Source organism: Syngnathus typhle, linkage group LG3 (genome assembly GCF_033458585.1).
Source record: "Syngnathus typhle isolate RoL2023-S1 ecotype Sweden linkage group LG3, RoL_Styp_1.0, whole genome shotgun sequence".
In the NCBI taxonomy this organism is placed as follows: domain Eukaryota; kingdom Metazoa; phylum Chordata; class Actinopteri; order Syngnathiformes; family Syngnathidae; genus Syngnathus; species Syngnathus typhle.
This window is the reverse complement of record NC_083740.1, coordinates 22653528-22671883: the sequence shown is the minus strand read 5'-3', so window position 1 is coordinate 22671883 and position 18356 is coordinate 22653528. Positions and strand designations below refer to the sequence as shown.

Sequence of the window (18356 nt, the reverse complement as noted above, 5' to 3'; positions counted from 1 at the left end):
CTAATAGGAAGAAAACAACTCTCGCTCTTAATATAGCTGACGTGTCCTGCGCATCTGTTCTGCGCATCTGTAATGGCGGCCTCCGTATGACGTCCGGTCCGCGATAGAGATTAAATACAAACAATATTTGACAATAACACACCCTCAAGGATTGCACCATCGCATCAAACGATGTGTCGTCAATTATGTATTTTACTGACTAAGTGTGTTGGCCAGGATGGCTGAATGCGATGCGCGATTGACAACAAACAAGAAGAAAGGTGAGTTTTATTTCGGGGGAGATTTGTCATGTCTCGTCCCCAGTTTTGCTATGTGTCTAGGTTGTCATAGTTTCTGTTCGCGTCGCCCCTCTCTTCCTGTGTCACCTCAATCGATGTAACGTGTTTTGTATCTAAGTCCTGTCTGCCCCTCGCTCACCGTTGGATCATTGCATGTGTTACTGTCATTCTGTTCCTGTCTTTGGTAATGTCACCCTGTCTTTTTGTTCCACGACTTTGTCGGTCAGTCCTGTTGTTGGTTTTGTTGTACCATGACTTTCTTTAAAAAAAAAAAAAAAAAAAAAATTTTTTTCTTTGTACCCATGTATAATACGCACCCCAGATTTTAGGACAATAAATTAGGTAAATTTCGCGCACTATACACGGAAAAAAACGGTATCTCATTTACTATCAGGGTGCTGAATACTGACAGAAGTTTGGTTTAAAAAACTATGTGGGTGGAGTTTATAACTAACCTATTTAGGCTATCCCTCTCTTGCGACAAGGATTATGTGAGACCTGCTGTCTGACTCTCTTATGAGTCTGAGAATTTTTGGAAATTCTTATTTATGTCTTCATGCACGGGATTAATTCATGAACCTGTTCTGAACTTGAATTGCCCTGAGCCCTTGTGTGCACCTCTTGTCCATATGCTGTCTGTGTATCTCTAAAACTGTGGTTTACTGGTTTTGTAAGATCGGTTGAGTTTGTGTGCAGTAGACTGAAAAATAAAATTCCTACTTTTAGGACAAAAAAGGCTATTTGAATCAGAAAGTAAACCTGATGGAAAGGATCAGTTCATCAGCAAGTACTTCAGAAGACCCTGATGATTTGAATTTGGTGTGTCAAGAGATGGAAAGCATCTAAAACAGTGGCCTTCGAAAACTGGGTCTCGACACACCTGCTCTAAGCCATCTGGAACTCATTCTTTCTCCATGACCTCACTGAACTCCTCCACCGCCTATCTTTTTTTTTTTTTTTTTGACTAAAAGATAACCCAAGCGGCACTTCTATTTGCCTGTCAACACCAATCAGGTACTTCCAAAGTCCCAGAGGCCAACAAGGCCAATTGAGACTATCCCTACATTTTGATAGTTGGTGTCAATCAGTTCTAGGATTAGATCGTAAGAGCTGTGGTCAGATGCACGCACGCACGCACGCACACTATTTTTAAGAATATTTTATTGTTAAAGCTTAGCTGCAGCAAAACATCTGGTTTCTACTATTTTATTCAATAGTTATTTCATGTTTTATTTAAGTTTTCATTGAACCCATACTCTTATTATATCAAGATATCTGCCGGGATTATAGTGCTTCGAAACTTTGTTCAAATCATTCAGCCCTAGACGCAACCTGAACTGTGTTACACAAGAGTAAAAACCAAAAAATCTGATTTCTCACCAGAGTCTTTCTTTTGAGAGTTCTTGTCTGAGTCTATAGTAGGTCTACTGTAAACAAAACAAAAAAAACACAAATTCAGAGAAGCCAGAGTGAGTTTAACAATTGTAACAGGTGGAAGAGAATGTGGCCTTTAAAAACACAAACCTGTTACTGCAGACAGAATCAATTGTAGGGTCTGGTGTCTAAAAAGGGGAATTATAACAATTTTGAGTGCAATGTACATTTCACAGACATTAAATATATTACCTTAAGAAAGTTTCTGAAAATCAGTTCCCAACATTTAAGTAATAAAAAGGAGATTCAGTGATTTTTTTAATCACATACTTCGGTGAAATATAATAGTCCTGGTTTTGCATCCATGACCATATTTTATGCTCTAAAGCAGTGGTTCTTGACCTGGGTTCGATCGAACCCTTGGGGTTCGGTGAGTCGGACTCAGGGATCAGCAGCGCGACAACGCGTCAGCAGCGCGACAACGCGTCAGCAGCGCGACGGTTGTTTACATAAAGGACAAAGATTGACTCGACGGAGCTCTCTTTCACTTCCGTGGATTGAAGTCGGGGGCCGGCGCTCGGCCGGGTGGCTGCCCAGGGGCGGTGGATGGGGCTTGGACAATGCTTTTACGCACGCCCGGTCCTACTCTACCGAGCTGTCTTTCACCTCCGTGGACGGAAATCGAGGGCCGGCGCTCGGCCGGGTGGCTGTCCAGGGACGGTGGATGGGGCTCGGTCATGGCTTTAACGGACGCCCGGTCCTATTCTATGGAGCTCTCTTCCACTTCCGTGGCTGGAAGTCTACGCCGCCACACGCCTGGAAGTTAGTTTTGTTAAATAAAGAGCCGTTTACTAAACCCACGTCTTTCCTTGAACTTTGTTAACGCTACAATATAGTTATATAGTAGATTTGTGGAATAACGACGAGGCTGACGTCAGGGCGCACGCGCGGCGTTGTTCAGAGACAAAGGACGAGGAATTTGATCGATGGATTTAATGATTTAGAGTGCACAGATGGTTTGATAATCATTATTGCTTATATAATAGTTACCGTATAAGCCGCAACTTTTTTCCAAAATTTTGAACCCTGCGGCTTATACTCAGGTGCGGCTTATATGAGGATTTTTTCGTGTTTTTTGTGATGACTTGATCACTTCAAGATTAAAGAGTTTTTTATTCGCCATGTTTGAGCGTGGCGGCTCGGTGAGGCACTGGGTAGCACGTCCGCCTCACAGTTAGAAGGGTGCGGGTTCGATTCCATCTCGGGCCCTCCCTGTGTGGAGTTGGCATGTTCTCCCCGGGCCTGCGTGGGTTTTCTCCGGGCACTCCGGTTTCCTCCCACATCCCAAAAACATGCTTGGTAGGCCGATTGAAGACGATGGATGGATGGATGGATGGATGGATGGATGGATGGATGGATGGATGGATGGATGGATGGATGGATGGATGGATGGATGTTTGAGCGTGCCAAACAAGTTATTTGACTTTGATAAAACACACCCTCTCTCTGTTCAACATTTAGGTGACTAACAACACTCAGAACATGTGAAAAATGGCAAAACAAACAAAAACCTTTTCACTTTTATACACTGCGGTATCTTGAAGAAAAAAAAAACAACAAAAATACTATTTTGAAACACTACTATGGCTGCTGCTTATTCTGGCTGTGTTGCTTGTGACTATTATGAGTTTTAGTAGGAATGCACGCTAGGTAACCTGCGTCAAAGGGCTCTAAACCCTTTCTCTTATTCTGCCATGTGACTCAGAGATTACACAAAGCAGTGACGCTGTTTGGACCATTTGCATAGTATTAAAACCCAATCAATCAGCATTTAAATTCAATTCTTCTGACAATTTGCTCACCAAAAACAAGTTGTAATGATTGTGAACTTTTAATGCATTTTATTCAGAAGATTACTTTGAACCCCGAGGCTTAAATGGCGGCGTTGTAGTGGGTTGACCTAATTCACCCGGAACCTAAGTTCACGTTACAGAGTTCCGGTGGGACAGTTTACACATGTGGGACTTTCCTGTTTAGAGTAGGGTGTGTTAGGATCGTAATGGGAAAAGAGTTTTTTACGGCCTTCGGGGCGCTCTAGCAGGAAGCAAGAGCGAGACAGACGAAGAAGAGAATGCGCCGAAGAAGACGTGCTAGTTTGTCAAGACGGTTGCATCACTCTTTTCTTTATTTCGTGGCCCGTCTATTCTGGATCTATACGTGTCGCTCGCTAGTTTTGTAATGTAATTTAGCGCTTCGTGCATGAATAAAATTAGCATGAACAGACCCTCATCACACTCGAAGAAATGGATAAAAGCGATGACGAAAGAGAGACTGAGAAAGTGTGAGGCGAAGGATATCTAACGCTATTCCAATCGGACTCTGAGGAGTAAGACTTCGATGGTTTCAGTGCACAGGAGGAAGATGAAGACGATGAAGCTCTTTTCTTACTTTTACTGGTATGTTTTTTAACGAGCTCTGTTGGTGTTGTACTACCGTGTTGCTGCTGTGTTATCGCCGCGTCTCAGTGACTTTTACCGGGTATGTTTTTTTTAATCCAGCCCTATTAGTCTTGTGTTACTTCCGTGTTGCTGCGGTATTACTGCCGCGGCACGGGCAGTGTTTGGAAAGAAATGTTAAGGTATGTTATTAAAACTTTAAAAAAGCTTTCTGTGTCCAGTCTTTCTTTGTTAATAACTCGCGTTGGAAAGAAATGTTAAGGTATGTTATTAAAACTTTAAAAAAGCTTTCTGTGTCCAGTCTTTCTTTGTTAATAACTCGCGTGCACACTTCCGTGTTGCTGCGGTACTACTGCTGCGTCACAGGCAATGTTTAGAAAGACATGTTAAAGTATGTTATTAAAACTTTAAAAAGGCTTTCTGTGAACGGTCTTTCTTTGTAGAAAACGCGTGTGTACGTGCGGTTTATAGTCCGGTGCGGCTTATATAACAAAAAAACTAAAATATCCCCCAATTTTAGATGGTGCGGTTTATAATCCGGTGCAGTTTATAATCCGGTGCATCTAATAGTCCGGATTTTACGGTATTTGATATATACCGTTTTTTTTCCGTGTATAATGCGCCCACATGTATAATACACACCCTAAAAATGGCATGTTGATGCTGTAAAAAAGCCTGTACCCATGTATAATACGCACCCAATTTTTTTTTTTTTTTTTTTTTGTTTTTTTTTAAGTCCCAATGATCGTCACACACGCAGGGAGGCAATGGGTCCCATTTTTATAGTCTTTGGTATTGTCTTAACTAGGCTGGATGTAATTTTTTTGTTGGCGTTGATTTCTCCGACTGCCCGTAAAGGCACCACCGCGGTCAGTGCGCATATGTGAAAAAGGCGTGCGGACGTGAAAAAGGCGGCTCTGTATGGGAGAGACGTTGAAGAGGAATAAAAACACCCTTGGAAACAAAAGGGTTTCCGTCGTGACTCGGAGCCGCAACAAATGTTTCCGATTTGTGTTGGGTACATTGTGACAGCAAACGAGCAGGTGATCGAGCAAGCGTCTGATACGAGAACATTGCGGTCGTATGGAGCGTGTTTGAAGTGAACAGCAGAGACGAAAGGAACAAGGCAAAGTGTTGTGAAATAAATTATTACCTGTAATACGCATTTTGTTATTTGCTGATTGAAACTGCTAATTAAACTGTGAATTGAAACTAATAGGAAGAAAACAACTCTCGCTCTTTATATAGCTGACGTGTCTTGCGCATCCGTTCTGCGCATCTGTAATGGCGGCCTCCGTATGATATCCGGTTTGCGATGGAGATTAAAAACCAAACAATATTTGACAATAACACACCATCAAGGATTGCACCATCGCATCAAACGATGTGTCGTCAATTATGAATTTTACTGACTAAGTGCGTTGGGCAGGATGGCTGAATGCGATGCGCGATTGACAACAAACAAGAAGAAAGGTGAGTTTTATTTCAGGGGAGATTTGTCATGTCTCGTCCCCAGTTTTGCTATGTGTCTAGGTTGCCATAGTTTCTGTTCGCGTCGCCCCTCTCTTCCTGTGTCACCTCAATCGATGTAACGTGTTTTGTATTTAAGTCCTGTCTGCCCCTCGCTCACCGTTGGATCATTGCATGTGTTACTGTCATTCTGTTCCTGTCTTTGGTAATGTCACCCTGTCTTTTTGTTCCACGACTTTGTCGGTCAGTCCTGTTGTTGGTTTTGTTGTACCATGACTTTTTAAAAAAAAAAAAAAAAATTAATTTTTTTTTTCTTTGTACCCATGTATAATACGCACCCCAGATTTTAGGACAATAAATTAGTTAAATTTTGCGCACTATACACGGAAAAAAACGGTATTTTGAAGTGCAAGAGCAGTCAGCGGCGCGCACGCATTGTTGACAAAGGACGATTGATGGATTTAATGAATTGGAGTGACACAGACGGTTTTATTAACGTGTTATTTATGTAATCATTTTTTTTAAATAACTGAATGTTACGTCAGGCCCGTTCTCAGCTCCTTGTTTGTGTTTGTCACATTAGCATACCGTATCGTTTAGCCTGTTGTTGCTCGTTCATGACTGTTCTTGGTGTTGGATTTTGTCGAATAAATTGCCCCCCAAAATGCGATTTATACTCCGGAGCGACTTACCGTTTTTTTCCATGTATAATGCGCAAAATGTAACTAATTTATTGTCCTAAAATCTGGGGTGCGCATTATACATGGGTACACAAAAATATACCGTTTTTTTCCGTGTATAGTGCGCCCCCATGTATAGTACGCACCCCTAAAAATGGCATGCTGATGCTGGAAAAAAGCTTGTACCCATGTATAATACGCACCCAATTTTTATGATTTTTTTTTTAAAAAAAAATAATTTTTTTTTTTTTTTTTTTTTTTTAAGTCCCAATGATCGTCACACACGCAGGGAGGCAATGGGTCCCATTTTTATAGTCTTTGGTATGGTCTTAACTAGGCTGGATGTCATTTTTTTGTTGGCGTTGATTTCTCCGACTGCCCGTAAACGCACCACCGCGCTCCGTGCGCATGGAGCGTGTTTGAAGTGAACAGCAGAGAAGAAAGGAACAAGGCAAAGTGTTGTGAAATAAAATATTACCTGTAATACGGATTTAGGTAGAGAACTGAACTCTCGCTCTTTATATAGCTGACGTGTCTTGCGCATCCGTTCTGCGCATCTGTAATGGCGGCCTCCGTATGATATCCGGTTTGCGTGTGTGCGAGAGCGAGAGAGAGCGAGAGGGAGAGCGTGCGAGAGAACGCTCAACCGTAGCGCGCCGCCGACCGCCCAACTGCACCGGGCTGGTCGATTATTGTGACAGAGCCGTCGCTGAAATTTAGAAGATATTTTTAAAGTCCTGATGTACTTTCTAAAATTTAAGTGGACCTCAGTGCGCACTGCGCAGGGAGCTTAATTTGGTGCGGTCGCGCAACCGCAGCGCGCCGGGCGCTCACTGTCGCATTGCTTAAAGAGCGCCTTTGTGTTTTAGGATGAACAGCAGAGACCAAAGGAACAAGGCAAAGTGTTGTGAAATAAAATATTACCTGTAATACGCATTTTGTTATTTGCTGATTGAAACTGCTAATTAAACTGTGAATTGAAACTAATAGGAAGAAAACAACTCTCGCTCTTTATATAGCTGACGTGTCTTGCGCATCCGTTCTGTGCATTTTATTTCACAACACTTTGCCTTTCTTCTCTGCTGTTCACTTCAAACACGCTCCATGCGACCGCAATGCTCTCGTATCAGACAAGGCTTGCTCGATCACCTGCTCGTTTGCTGTCCCGTGCGCGCACGAAGCGCGGTGGTGCGTTTACGGGCAGTCGGAGAAATCAACGCCAACAAAAAAAATTACATCCAGCCTAGTTAAGACCATACCAAAGACTATAAAAACGGGACCCATTGCCTCCCTGCGTGTGTGACGATCATTGGGATTTAAAAAAAAAAAAAAATAAAAATTTAAAAAAAAAAATTTTTTTTTTTTTTTTGTACCCATGTATAATGCGCACCCCAGATTTTAGGACAATAAATTAGTAAAATTTTGCGCACTATACACGGAAAAAAACGGTATGTATTTTTATTTTTTTTTATTTTATTTTTTTTATCCGGATATGATACGGAGGCCGCCATTACAGATGCGCTTTCTTCTCTGCTGTTCACTTTAAACACGCTCCATACGAACACAACGCTCTCGTATCAGACGCTTGCTCGATCACCTCCTCGTTTGCTGTCACAATGTACCCTATACAAATCCGAAACATTTCTTCGCTATTGAGTTTGCTAGCGCATGGGCAGTGATACTGACCGGCAGAATAACATCCGGTTGTTCCCAAAGATGATCTTTTCTCTGAAATAATTTTACGTTTACGGACTTAAGTAGGAGTCAGAATTTGGGTGCGTATTATACATGGGTACAGGCTTTTTTCCAGCATCGACATGCCATTTTTAACGTGCGTATTATACATGGGGGCGCATTATACATGGAAAAAAACGGTATATATGGGTTTTTCTTCACTTTTTTGGGCATTTTATGGCTGATGCGACTTATACTCCGGAGCGATTTATAGTCCGAAAATTACGGTATGTCTTAAATTTGATAAAAAAGATTTTATTTTTTACGATTAAAGGGTTCAGTGAATGCGCATATGAAACTGGTGGGGTTCGGTACCTCCAATAAGGTTAAGAACCACTGCTATAGCTGTACCTTCACAGACAGCTTATGTTCTAAGCCTCAACTGCAATGGTTCAATGCAAGGCTGTGATATTAATTACAAAGCACTGTCAGATGGCTTATAATCTAAGTTATTCAGTAGATAAAACATAAATTAGTAAGTGATTAGTCTGTGATACGAAAATCCTAAAACTATTACCGTATTTTCACAACCATAAGGCGCACCTAAAAGTCTCAAATTTTCTCAAAGGGGATGTAAGGGCGTGCCTTACAATGAGTGTGCCTTAAGTTCCAAAGTCTGTCACTTTCACCATCTCTGTGAATTATTGTCGAGAAGAAAGGGACCAACATGGTAGCTATACGCACAATGGGGCACGAGAAGACGGCTTTTACTGTGGTACTAGCTTCCCATGCTAATGCACAGATACTGCTTTTCAAGATGTTGCTTTTCAAGAGGAAGACGCTGCCTAAAGAAATGTCTCCATGTGGACTCGGGAAATCAAAAGGGCTGAATGGACGAGGAGAAAATGAGAGTCACTGAGTGAGGTCTACATAATGAGACCGGATGTTTTTCCACACGTCACCGTCCTTGTTGAGCTGTGACTCCATGAGCGCCCATCCCACAACCGCTGTTAAAAACCTCGTGCGGTAAACGAACTCTGAATTTGCCATCATTCCATGAGGCTTAACAAGCACTCGTATGCGCTGCTGTGACAAGAAAAATTCCCCACTGTGGAATGAATAAAGTTCTACCATCATCATCATCATCAACTCCAACCGCTGGACATTGGTTTAAACAGGGCGTTCAAAGTGAAGTTGCGAGCGTCATGGGAGTGATGGATAACAGATGGCGAACACGGCTTTACAGAAACTGGGAGGCAGCGTTGAGCAAGTTCATCCCTCCATCCATCCATCTTCTTCCACTTATCCGGGGTCGGGTCGCAGGGTCAGCAGCTTTAGGAGGGACTTCCAGACTTCCCTCTCCCCAGCCACTTCGTGCTGCTCATCCAGGGGGATCCCAAGACGATTCCCAGGCCAGCTGAGCGACAGTCTCCCCAGCGTGTCCTGGGTCGTCCACTGGGTCTCCTGCCAGTGGGACATGGCCGGTACACCTCCCCGGGGGGGCGTCCAGGAGGCATCCTGATGAGATGCCCGAGCCACCTCATCTGGCTCCTCTCAGCGTGCAGTTGCAGCGGGTCTACTCCGACTCTCTCCAGGATGACCGAGCTTCTCAGCCTATCTCTAAGGGAGAGCACGGACACACAACGGAGAAAACTCATTTCGGCCGCTTGTATCCGGGATCAAGTTCTTTTGGTCACGACCCACAGCTCGTGACCATAGGTGAGGGTAGGAGCATAGATCGACCGGTGAATTGAGACCTTTGCCTTTTGGCTCAGCTCTCTCTTCACCACGGCGGACTGGTACAGAGTCCGCATTACACATCACTGTCTGGTTTGGATCGGCCACCAAACAAGATAAGCACAGACTGCAACAGACAATCAGGACTGCGGAAAAGGTAATCGGGACCAACCTCTTATCTATCCAAGACTTGTACCTGTTCAGGACCAGGAAACGTGCAAGTAACATCTCAACAGACCCTTCACACCGAGGTCACAGTTTGTTCGAACTACTCCCCTCCCGACGGCGTTACAGAGCGCTGTACGCCAAAATCAACAGACGCAGACACAGCTTCTTTCCCCAGGCTGTCGCTCTGATGAAATCACATGACTCAGAGTCTCAGAGACATCACTGGGCAATAATATCCTGTTCTTGCCACTTCAATGTTGTTAGTTACCTGAATGTTGTTAGTCACTTAAATGTTGTACAAAGACTGAGATCAACCAGAGTTAAATTCCTTGTTTGACATGCACAAACTTGGCCAATAAAGCCAGTCAATCTCATGCGCCATCCTGCCCTCGCTCGTGAACAAGACCCCAAGATACTTGAACTCCTCCACCACCCTTTTCCGACCGAGGACCATGGACTCAGATTTGGAGGTGTTGACCGCTTCATAATCGGCTGCGAACCACTCTAGTGAGAGCTGGAGATCATGGCTTAAAGAAGCCAACAGCACCATACTGTCTGCAAAAAGCAGAGACGCAATGCTGAGGTCCCCAAACCAGACACCCTCAACGCCTCGGCTGCGCCTAGAAATTCTGTCCATAAAAGTTGTCCCCCCCGGTGGGTGAGGTTGATGCTGACTTCCTAAATGGTCTAAATAACTTATTTGGGCGGTTTGAGGCACTAAACAGCACTCCTGCAGTTAAATATGTTCCCCATCAGGAAGAGGAGGCACTCTGCCTTGACTCAGCCGACATGTTGAAGACTCTGAGAAGAGTCAACCCACGTAAGGCCCCAGGCCCCGACAACATACCTGGGCGGGTGTTCAAGGAATGTGCAGGTCCGTTGGCTCCAGCACCCCTGAATAGACCTTACCAGGGAGGCTGAAGAATATGAATCCTCTGTAGTTGGAACACACCCTACTGTCCCCCTTCTTAAAGAGGGGAACCACCACCCCAGTGTGCCAATCCCGAGGCACCGTCCCCAATGTCCACGCAATGTTGCAGAGGCGTGTCAGCCAGGACAGCCCCACAACATAGAGAGCCTTTAAGAACTCCGGGCGGATCTCATCCACCCCTGGGGCCTTGCCCTCGAGGAGTTTTTTAACTGCCTCAGTGACTTCAACCCCAGAGATTGGAGTCCACCTCAGAGTCTCCAGGCCCTGCTTCCACAATGGAAGGTATGTTGGTTGAATTGAGGTCTTCGAAGTATTCTCTCCACCGACTCACGACGTCCCGAGTGGAAGTCAGCAGCACACCATCTCCACTGTAAACAGTGTTGAGGGTGCACTGCTTCCCCCTCCTGAGACGCCTGATGGTGAACCAGAATTTCTCCGAAGCCGTCCGGAAGTCATTCTCCAAGGCTTTGCCAATCTCCTCCCAAGCCCGGGTTTTTGCCTCAGATACCGCAGAAGCTGCGTTCCGCTTGGCCATCCGGTCCTGTCGGCTGCCTCTGGAGTCCCGCAGGCCGAAACGGCCCGATAGGACTCCTTCAGCTTGACGGCATCCCTTACCGCCGGTGTCCACCAGCGAGTTCGGGATTACCGCCACAACAGGCACCGACCGCCATACGGCCATAATTCCGGTCGGCTGCCTCAACAATGAAGGCACGTAACATGGTCCACTCTGACCCAACGTCCCGCGCTTTCTCCAGGACGTGGGAAAAATTCTGCCGGAGGTGGGAGTTGAAGCTCTTCCTGACTGGGGATTCTGCCAGACGTTCCTAGCAGACCCTCACAGTACGTTTGGGTCTGCCAGGTCGGACCGGCATGTTTCCCCACCATCAGAGCCAAACCACCACCAGGTGCTGATCAGTTGACAGCTCCGCCCTTCTCTTCACCCAAGTGTCCAAAACATGCGGCTGCAAATCCGATGACAAGACTACAAAGACGATCATCGCACTGCGGCCTGGGCTGTCCTGGTGCCAAGTGTACACATGGGCACCCTTATGTTTGAACATTGTGTTCATTATTGACAATCCGTGTCAAGCACATAAGTCCAATAATAGAACACCGCTCGGGTTCAGATCGGGGGGGTGTTCCTCCCAATCATGCCCTTCCAGGTGTCAAGTGGCATGGTGGTACAAGATGGTCTATAATTGGGTATCGGATTTGGCCCAGGCTGATTGGCTATCCTAAAACATGTAGTCGTTCCAAAATGTCACCAGGAGATGATGTTAAAGCTTGACATAGGGGTGACCTGATGGAAACTAACAAATATGATAAATTAAATTGTTCGCAATCACGAGGACACGACCTGTTCAAACATAAAGCAACACACAACTTTTGAATATGATTTTGCTTTAGTATAATTTTAATCTGTAACATCTTGAGCAATATCATTATACCGTTTTTTTCGTGTATAGTGCGCCCCCATGTATAATACGCACCCTAAAAATGGCATGCTGATGCTGGAAAAAAGCCTGTACCCATGTATAATACGCACCCAATTTCTATGATTTTTTTTTTTTTTTTTTAAGTCCCAAAGATCGTCACACACGCAGGGAGGCAATGGGTCCCATTTTTATAGTCTTTGGTATGGTCTTAACTAGGCTGGATGTAATTTTTTTTGTTGCCGTTGATTTCTCCGACTGCCCGTAAACGCACCACCGCGCTCCGGCAAACGAGCAGGTGATCGAGCAAGCGTCTGATACGAGAGCATTGCGGTCGCATGGAGCGTGTTTGAAGTGAACAGCAGAGACGAAAGGAACAAGGCAAAGTGTTGTGAAATAAAATATTACCTGTAATACGGATTTAGGTAGAGAACTGAACTCTCGCTCTTTATATAGCTGACGTGTCTTGCGCATCCGTTCTGCGCATCTGTAATGGCGGCCTCCGTATGATATCCGGTTTGCGTGTGCGCGTGTGCGTGTGTGCGCGAGAGCGAGAGAGTGCGAGAGAGAGAGAGCGCGAGAGAGAACGCTCAACCGTAGCGCGCCGCCGACCGCCCAACTGCACCGCGCCGGTCGATTATTGTGACAGAGCCGTCGCTGAAATTTAGAAGATATTTTTAAAGTCCTGATGTACTTTCTAAAATTTAAGTGGACCTCAGTGCGCACTGCGCAGGGAGCTTAATTTGGTGCGGTCGCGCAACCGCAGCGCGCCGGGCGCTCACTGTCGCATTGCTTAAAGAGCGCCTTTGTGTTTTAGGATGAACAGCAGAGACCAAAGGAACAAGGCAAAGTGTTGTGAAATAAAATATTACCTGTAATACGCATTTTGTTATTTGCTGATTGTAACTGCTAATTAAACTGTGAATTGAAACTAATAGGAAGAAAACAACTCTCGCTCTTTATATAGCTGACGTGTCTTGCGCATCCGTTCTGTGCATTTTATTTCACAACACTTTGCCTTGTTCCTTTCTTCTCTGCTGTTCACTTCAAACACGCTCCATGCGACCGCAATGCTCTCGTATCAGACGCTTGCTCGATCACCTCCTCGTTTGCTGTCCCGTGCGCGCACGGAGCGCGGTGGTGCGTTTACGGGCAGTCGGAGAAATCAACGCCAACAAAAAAAATTACATCCAGCCTAGTTAAGACCATACCAAAGACTATGAAAATGGGACCCATTGCCTCCCTGTGTGTGTGACGATCATTGGGACTTAAAAAAAAAAAAAAAAAAAAAAAAATAATTTTTTTTTTGTACCCATGTATAATGCGCACCCCAGATTTTAGGACAATAAATTAGTTAAATTTTGCGCACTATACACGGAAAAAAACGGTATGTGTTAAAGTTAGAAGAACCCATGACTACGGCTAATGAGGATTATCTGTTAAATTGACTATTGTGGAAACATGCTTGATTGATGTTGCAATGTTTAATCGATATCCAACATGTACAGTGCATTGCGAAGGTATTTGGCCCCCTTGAACTTTCCAACATTTCGCCACATTTCAGGCTTCAAACTTAAAGATATAACATTTTAATTTTTTGTCAAGAATCAACAAGTGGGACACAATCGTGAAGTGGAACAACATTTACGTGGCCAAAACGGCCACTCAGCAAACTCACTCCAGAAGTTCAGTGAGGATCTTTGAATGATCCAATGTTGTCCTAAATGACTGATGATTATAAATAGAATGCTCCTGTGTGTAATCAAGTCTCCGTATAAATGCACCTGCTCTTTGATAGTCTCAGGGTTGTGTTTAAAGCGCAGACAGAACCATGAAGACAAAGGAACACACCAGGCAGGTCCGAGATACTGTTGTGGAGAAGTTTAAAGCCGGATTTGGATACAAAAAGATTTCTCAAGCTTTAAACATCTCAAGGAGCACTGTGCAAGCAATTATATTGAAATGGAAGGAGTATCAGACCAATGCAAATCTACCAAGACGTCCCTCCAAACTTTCATCTCAAACAAGGAGAAGACTGATCAGAGATGCAGCCAAGAGGCCCATGATCATTCTGGATGAACTGCAGATAACTACAGCTGAGGTGGGAGAGTCTGTCCATAGGACAACAATCAGTCATGCAAGAAAGCCATTTCTCAAAGATATCCATAAAAAGTCTCGTTTAAAGTTTGCCACAAGCCACCTGGGAGACACACCAAACATGTGGAAGAAGGTGCTCTGGTCAGATGAAACCAAAATTGAACTTTTTGGCCACAATGCAAAACGATATGTTTGTCGTAAAAGCAACACAGCTCATCACCCTGAACACACCATCCCCACTGTCAAACATGGTGGTGGCAGCATCATGGTTTGGGCCTGCTTTTTTTTCAGCAGGGACAGGCAAGATGGCTAAAATTGATGGGAAGATGGATGGAGCCAAATACAGGACCATTCTGGAAGAAAACCTGTTGGAGTCTGCAAAAGACCTGAGACTGGGACGGAGATTTATCTTCCAACAGGACAATGACCCAAAACATAAAGCCAAATCTACAATGGAATGGTTCACAAATAGACGTATCCAGGTGTTAGAATGGCCAAGTCAAAGTCCAAACCTGAATCCAATCGAGAATCTGTGGAAAGAGTTGAAGACTGCTGTTCACAAACGCTCTCCATCCAACCTCACTGAGCTCGAGGCTGTTTTGCAAGGAAGAATGGGCAAGAATTCCACTCTCTCGATGTGCAAAACTGATAGAGACATACCCCAAGCGACTTGCAGCTGTAATTGCAGCAAAAGGTGGCGCTACAAAGTATTAGCGCAAGGGGGCCGAATAATATTGCACGCCCCACTTTTCAGTTTTTTATTTGTTAAAAAGGTTTCAATTATCCAATAAATTTCGTTCCACTTCACGATTGTGTCCCACTTGTTGAATCTTGACAAAAAATTAAAATTTTATATCTTTATGTTTGAAGCCTGAAATGTGGCGAAATGTTGAAAGGTTCAAGGGGGCCGAATACTTTCGCAAGGCACTGTATTTAACTTTGTTGTTCCATCTATACATAATGTATTAAGTTGTGGGGAGACACAAGAGGTTGTTTGCTATATTGGTGGAGTCTGCTGAAAGAACGAGCTAAACAGGAAACAGTTGCATCCGGTAGCAGAGAACAGTCATGCGCAATGGTTACTACTGAATCTTTTGATTGATTGAAGTTTATTCATCCCACAGCAGGGAAATTCACTTGTCACAGCAGCGCATATGAGTGCAACCCCAAAACCAGTAATTTCATCACTCAATTTCAGCAGTTTTGTTAACTTAGTGGGCTACCAAGGTGAATATAATACAGTCAAGCCTCGGTTTTCGACCACAATCTGTTCCAGAAGGCGGTTTGAGAAGCGAATCGGTCGAATTCCGAATTTATTTCTACCATTACAAATGAAAATTTTTAATCCGTTCCGAGAATTTTTTAAGCATTTTCTCATTTGCGCATATTTGTCCGATCGCGCGAATGCAGCGCACCGCTGCACGCGCAAAAGTAGTGCGTCGCCAGCCGCGCAACTGCACCACGCTGATCGCATTATTGTGACAGAGCCGTCGCTGAAATTTAGAAAATATTTTTAAAGTCCTGATGTACTTTCCAAAATGTAAGTGGACCTCAGTGCGCAGAGAGCTTAATTTAGTTTGATCGCGCAAGCGCAGCGCGCCGGGCACTCACTGTCTTATTGCTTTAAGAGCGTCTTTGTGTTCCGAGTTGTAAGATGACGCTGCTCTCGAGCCATGTCCATCTGAAGCAGTTGCTGATCCCGTTCGACTTGTCTATTTCCCTGGCACGAACTTCGTCTTTTTTCTCTAAAACTTTCACCATGCTGGCTAAAACTTTTGCTAACTAGGCAAATGAGTAGGCAAAGCTCAGTGGCCTAGTGGTAGTGTCCGCCCTGAGACTGGAAGGTTGTGGGTTAAAACCCCGGCCGGGTCATACCAAAGGCTATAAAAATGGGACCCATTGCCTCCCTGCTTGGCACTCAGCATTAAGGGTTGGAATTGGGGCGGTTAGATCACCAAATGATTCCCGAGCGCGTCACCGCTGCTGCTCACTGCTCCCCTCTCCCCCAGGGAATGGATCAAAATCACATGGGGATGGGTTAAATGCAGAGGACAAATTTCACCACACCCAGATGTGTGTGTGACGATCATTGGGACTTTAACTTTAACTTTAAATGATGTGACGAAAGTAGCGCCAAAATGCTGCCAAAAATAAGGCGGCTGTTGTCGCAATACTGCTGCCAGCCCCCCATATAAATTTTAAACATATAATTTTCTATCATTTATATCTAAAATGTAACTGATGAGGTGAAACAGACAATGAAGTCAACTTTTGGCCCACCCTGTATATCCTGTAGCAGTCCAGGTACATAGCTTTATTTTAATAACGTTTGTTTGGCAAGTAAAATTATCTTCAACAAGAGGCATTATGTTGCACAAGCTGAGCGTAGCTGGCGGCGTGTTTCCATTATTTGATAGGTTCTCTGTCAGGCACATTTGCTTTGCAGGCGGCACGGATGAAGCATTTGAAGCGAAAATCTGGTCCATTACCCATTTAGCTGACGTGAACTTCTGTCAGGGGTGCATTGCCCACTGTCAATCAACGTCAAGAACATACTATGTATGTCACTATGTCATTCTGTTATTACCGTATTTTCCGGACTATAAGGCGCACCGGACTATAAGGTGCGCCTTCAATGAATGGCCCATTTCAAAACTTTGTCCTTATATAAAGCGTACCGGACTATAAGGCGCATCATTAATGCATCATGTCAGATTTCTAATCCAAATCAAATCATTCTCCAGTTTATCTTTTTCATGTCAACTTCAGATGCAACAAATTACTTTATAATCACAAAATAATGATCCATAGTCTTTTTGATTCATGATTCATAGTCCTCAGCGGGCCACTTGTGAATGATTTCATGATACAATGCTTCGAGCCAGTTTAAATTTAGGCTGCAGGGCCGGCGCGCTAACCAGGCTACGGAAGCGGCCATTCAAACCACCGCTCCCTAGCCTGTTTCTTACCAACGTCAGGTCTCTTGCTAACAAGATGGATGAACTAAGGCTACAGATGTCTGCGAACCAGACCGTGAAGGACTGCTCCATGGTACTGATCACCGAAACCTGGCTTCATCCACTCATACCGGACTCTGCTATCGAGCTAGCAGGCTACACCACACAGCGTCATGACAGGACTGAGAACTCCGGCAAGAGCAAGGGGGGGGGGGGGGGCTCTGTATGTACGTCAATAACAACTGGTGTACGAATATGGTGACTGTAGACAGTCACTGCTGCCCGGACCTGGAGTATGTGACTATTAAATGCAGGCCCTTTTACCTCCCTCATGAATTTACCGTAGTCATGACGACTGTTGTTTACATACCTCTGGATGCTAATGCTAAGCTAGCTATTGGACTATTACATGGCAGTATTAGCAGCCAGCTGAGCAGTTATCCTAACTCAGTCCACATCATGGCAGGGGACTTTAATCATGTAGATTTGAAAGCAGCACTCCCTAGTTTCCACCAGCATGTTAAATGTGCCACTAGAGGAGTTAACACTCTGGACAAGGTCTACTCCAACATTAAGCTATGCTACGGGACAAAACAGCTACCTCACCTGGGCCAGTCTGACCATATGTCACTGCTATTAATCCCGGCATATACCACCATCAGGAGATCAGCTCCTGTCATCACTAAAACCGTTAAACCCTGGCCTGATGACGCCTCTCAGCAGTTGCAGGACTGCTTCGACAGGACTAACTGGGACATCTTCGAACACCGGGACTTGAACGTGTTCACAGACAGTGTTCTGTGCTATATCAAGGACTGCACAGACACTGTCACAGTGGACAAACCTATACGGATATACCCCAACCAGAAGCCCTGGATGACCCGGGAGGTCCTTCGGCTGCTGGAGGAGAGGGACATCGCTCTGTCCCTCAGGTCTGAGGACGGGGCTCTCTACAGCACAGCCAGAGCCAACCTGCGGCGAGGCATCAGAGAGGCCCAGCTTGCCTACAAAAAGAGGATTGAGGATCACCTGAACAGCAACAACAGCAAGCAGGTGTGGCAGGGAGTTCAGCATCTCACCAACTACAGAACCACCATCGGA

General features: G+C 44.8%; 1 protein-coding gene across 1 annotated transcript in view; it reads right to left on the bottom strand.

Annotated features, from left to right (window-relative positions):
• LOC133151521 (zinc finger protein 638-like) overlaps positions 1–18356 on the bottom strand; it is a 130147-nt gene that overhangs the window by 50051 nt on the left and 61740 nt on the right. Inside the window, exons 7-8 of the mRNA XM_061274621.1 lie at positions 1803–1840; positions 1659–1705 (exon numbers count right to left, since the gene is read on the bottom strand). Of these exons, the coding sequence (XP_061130605.1) occupies positions 1659–1705; positions 1803–1840 (85 nt within the window). The remainder of the gene's footprint in view (positions 1–1658; positions 1706–1802; positions 1841–18356) is intronic.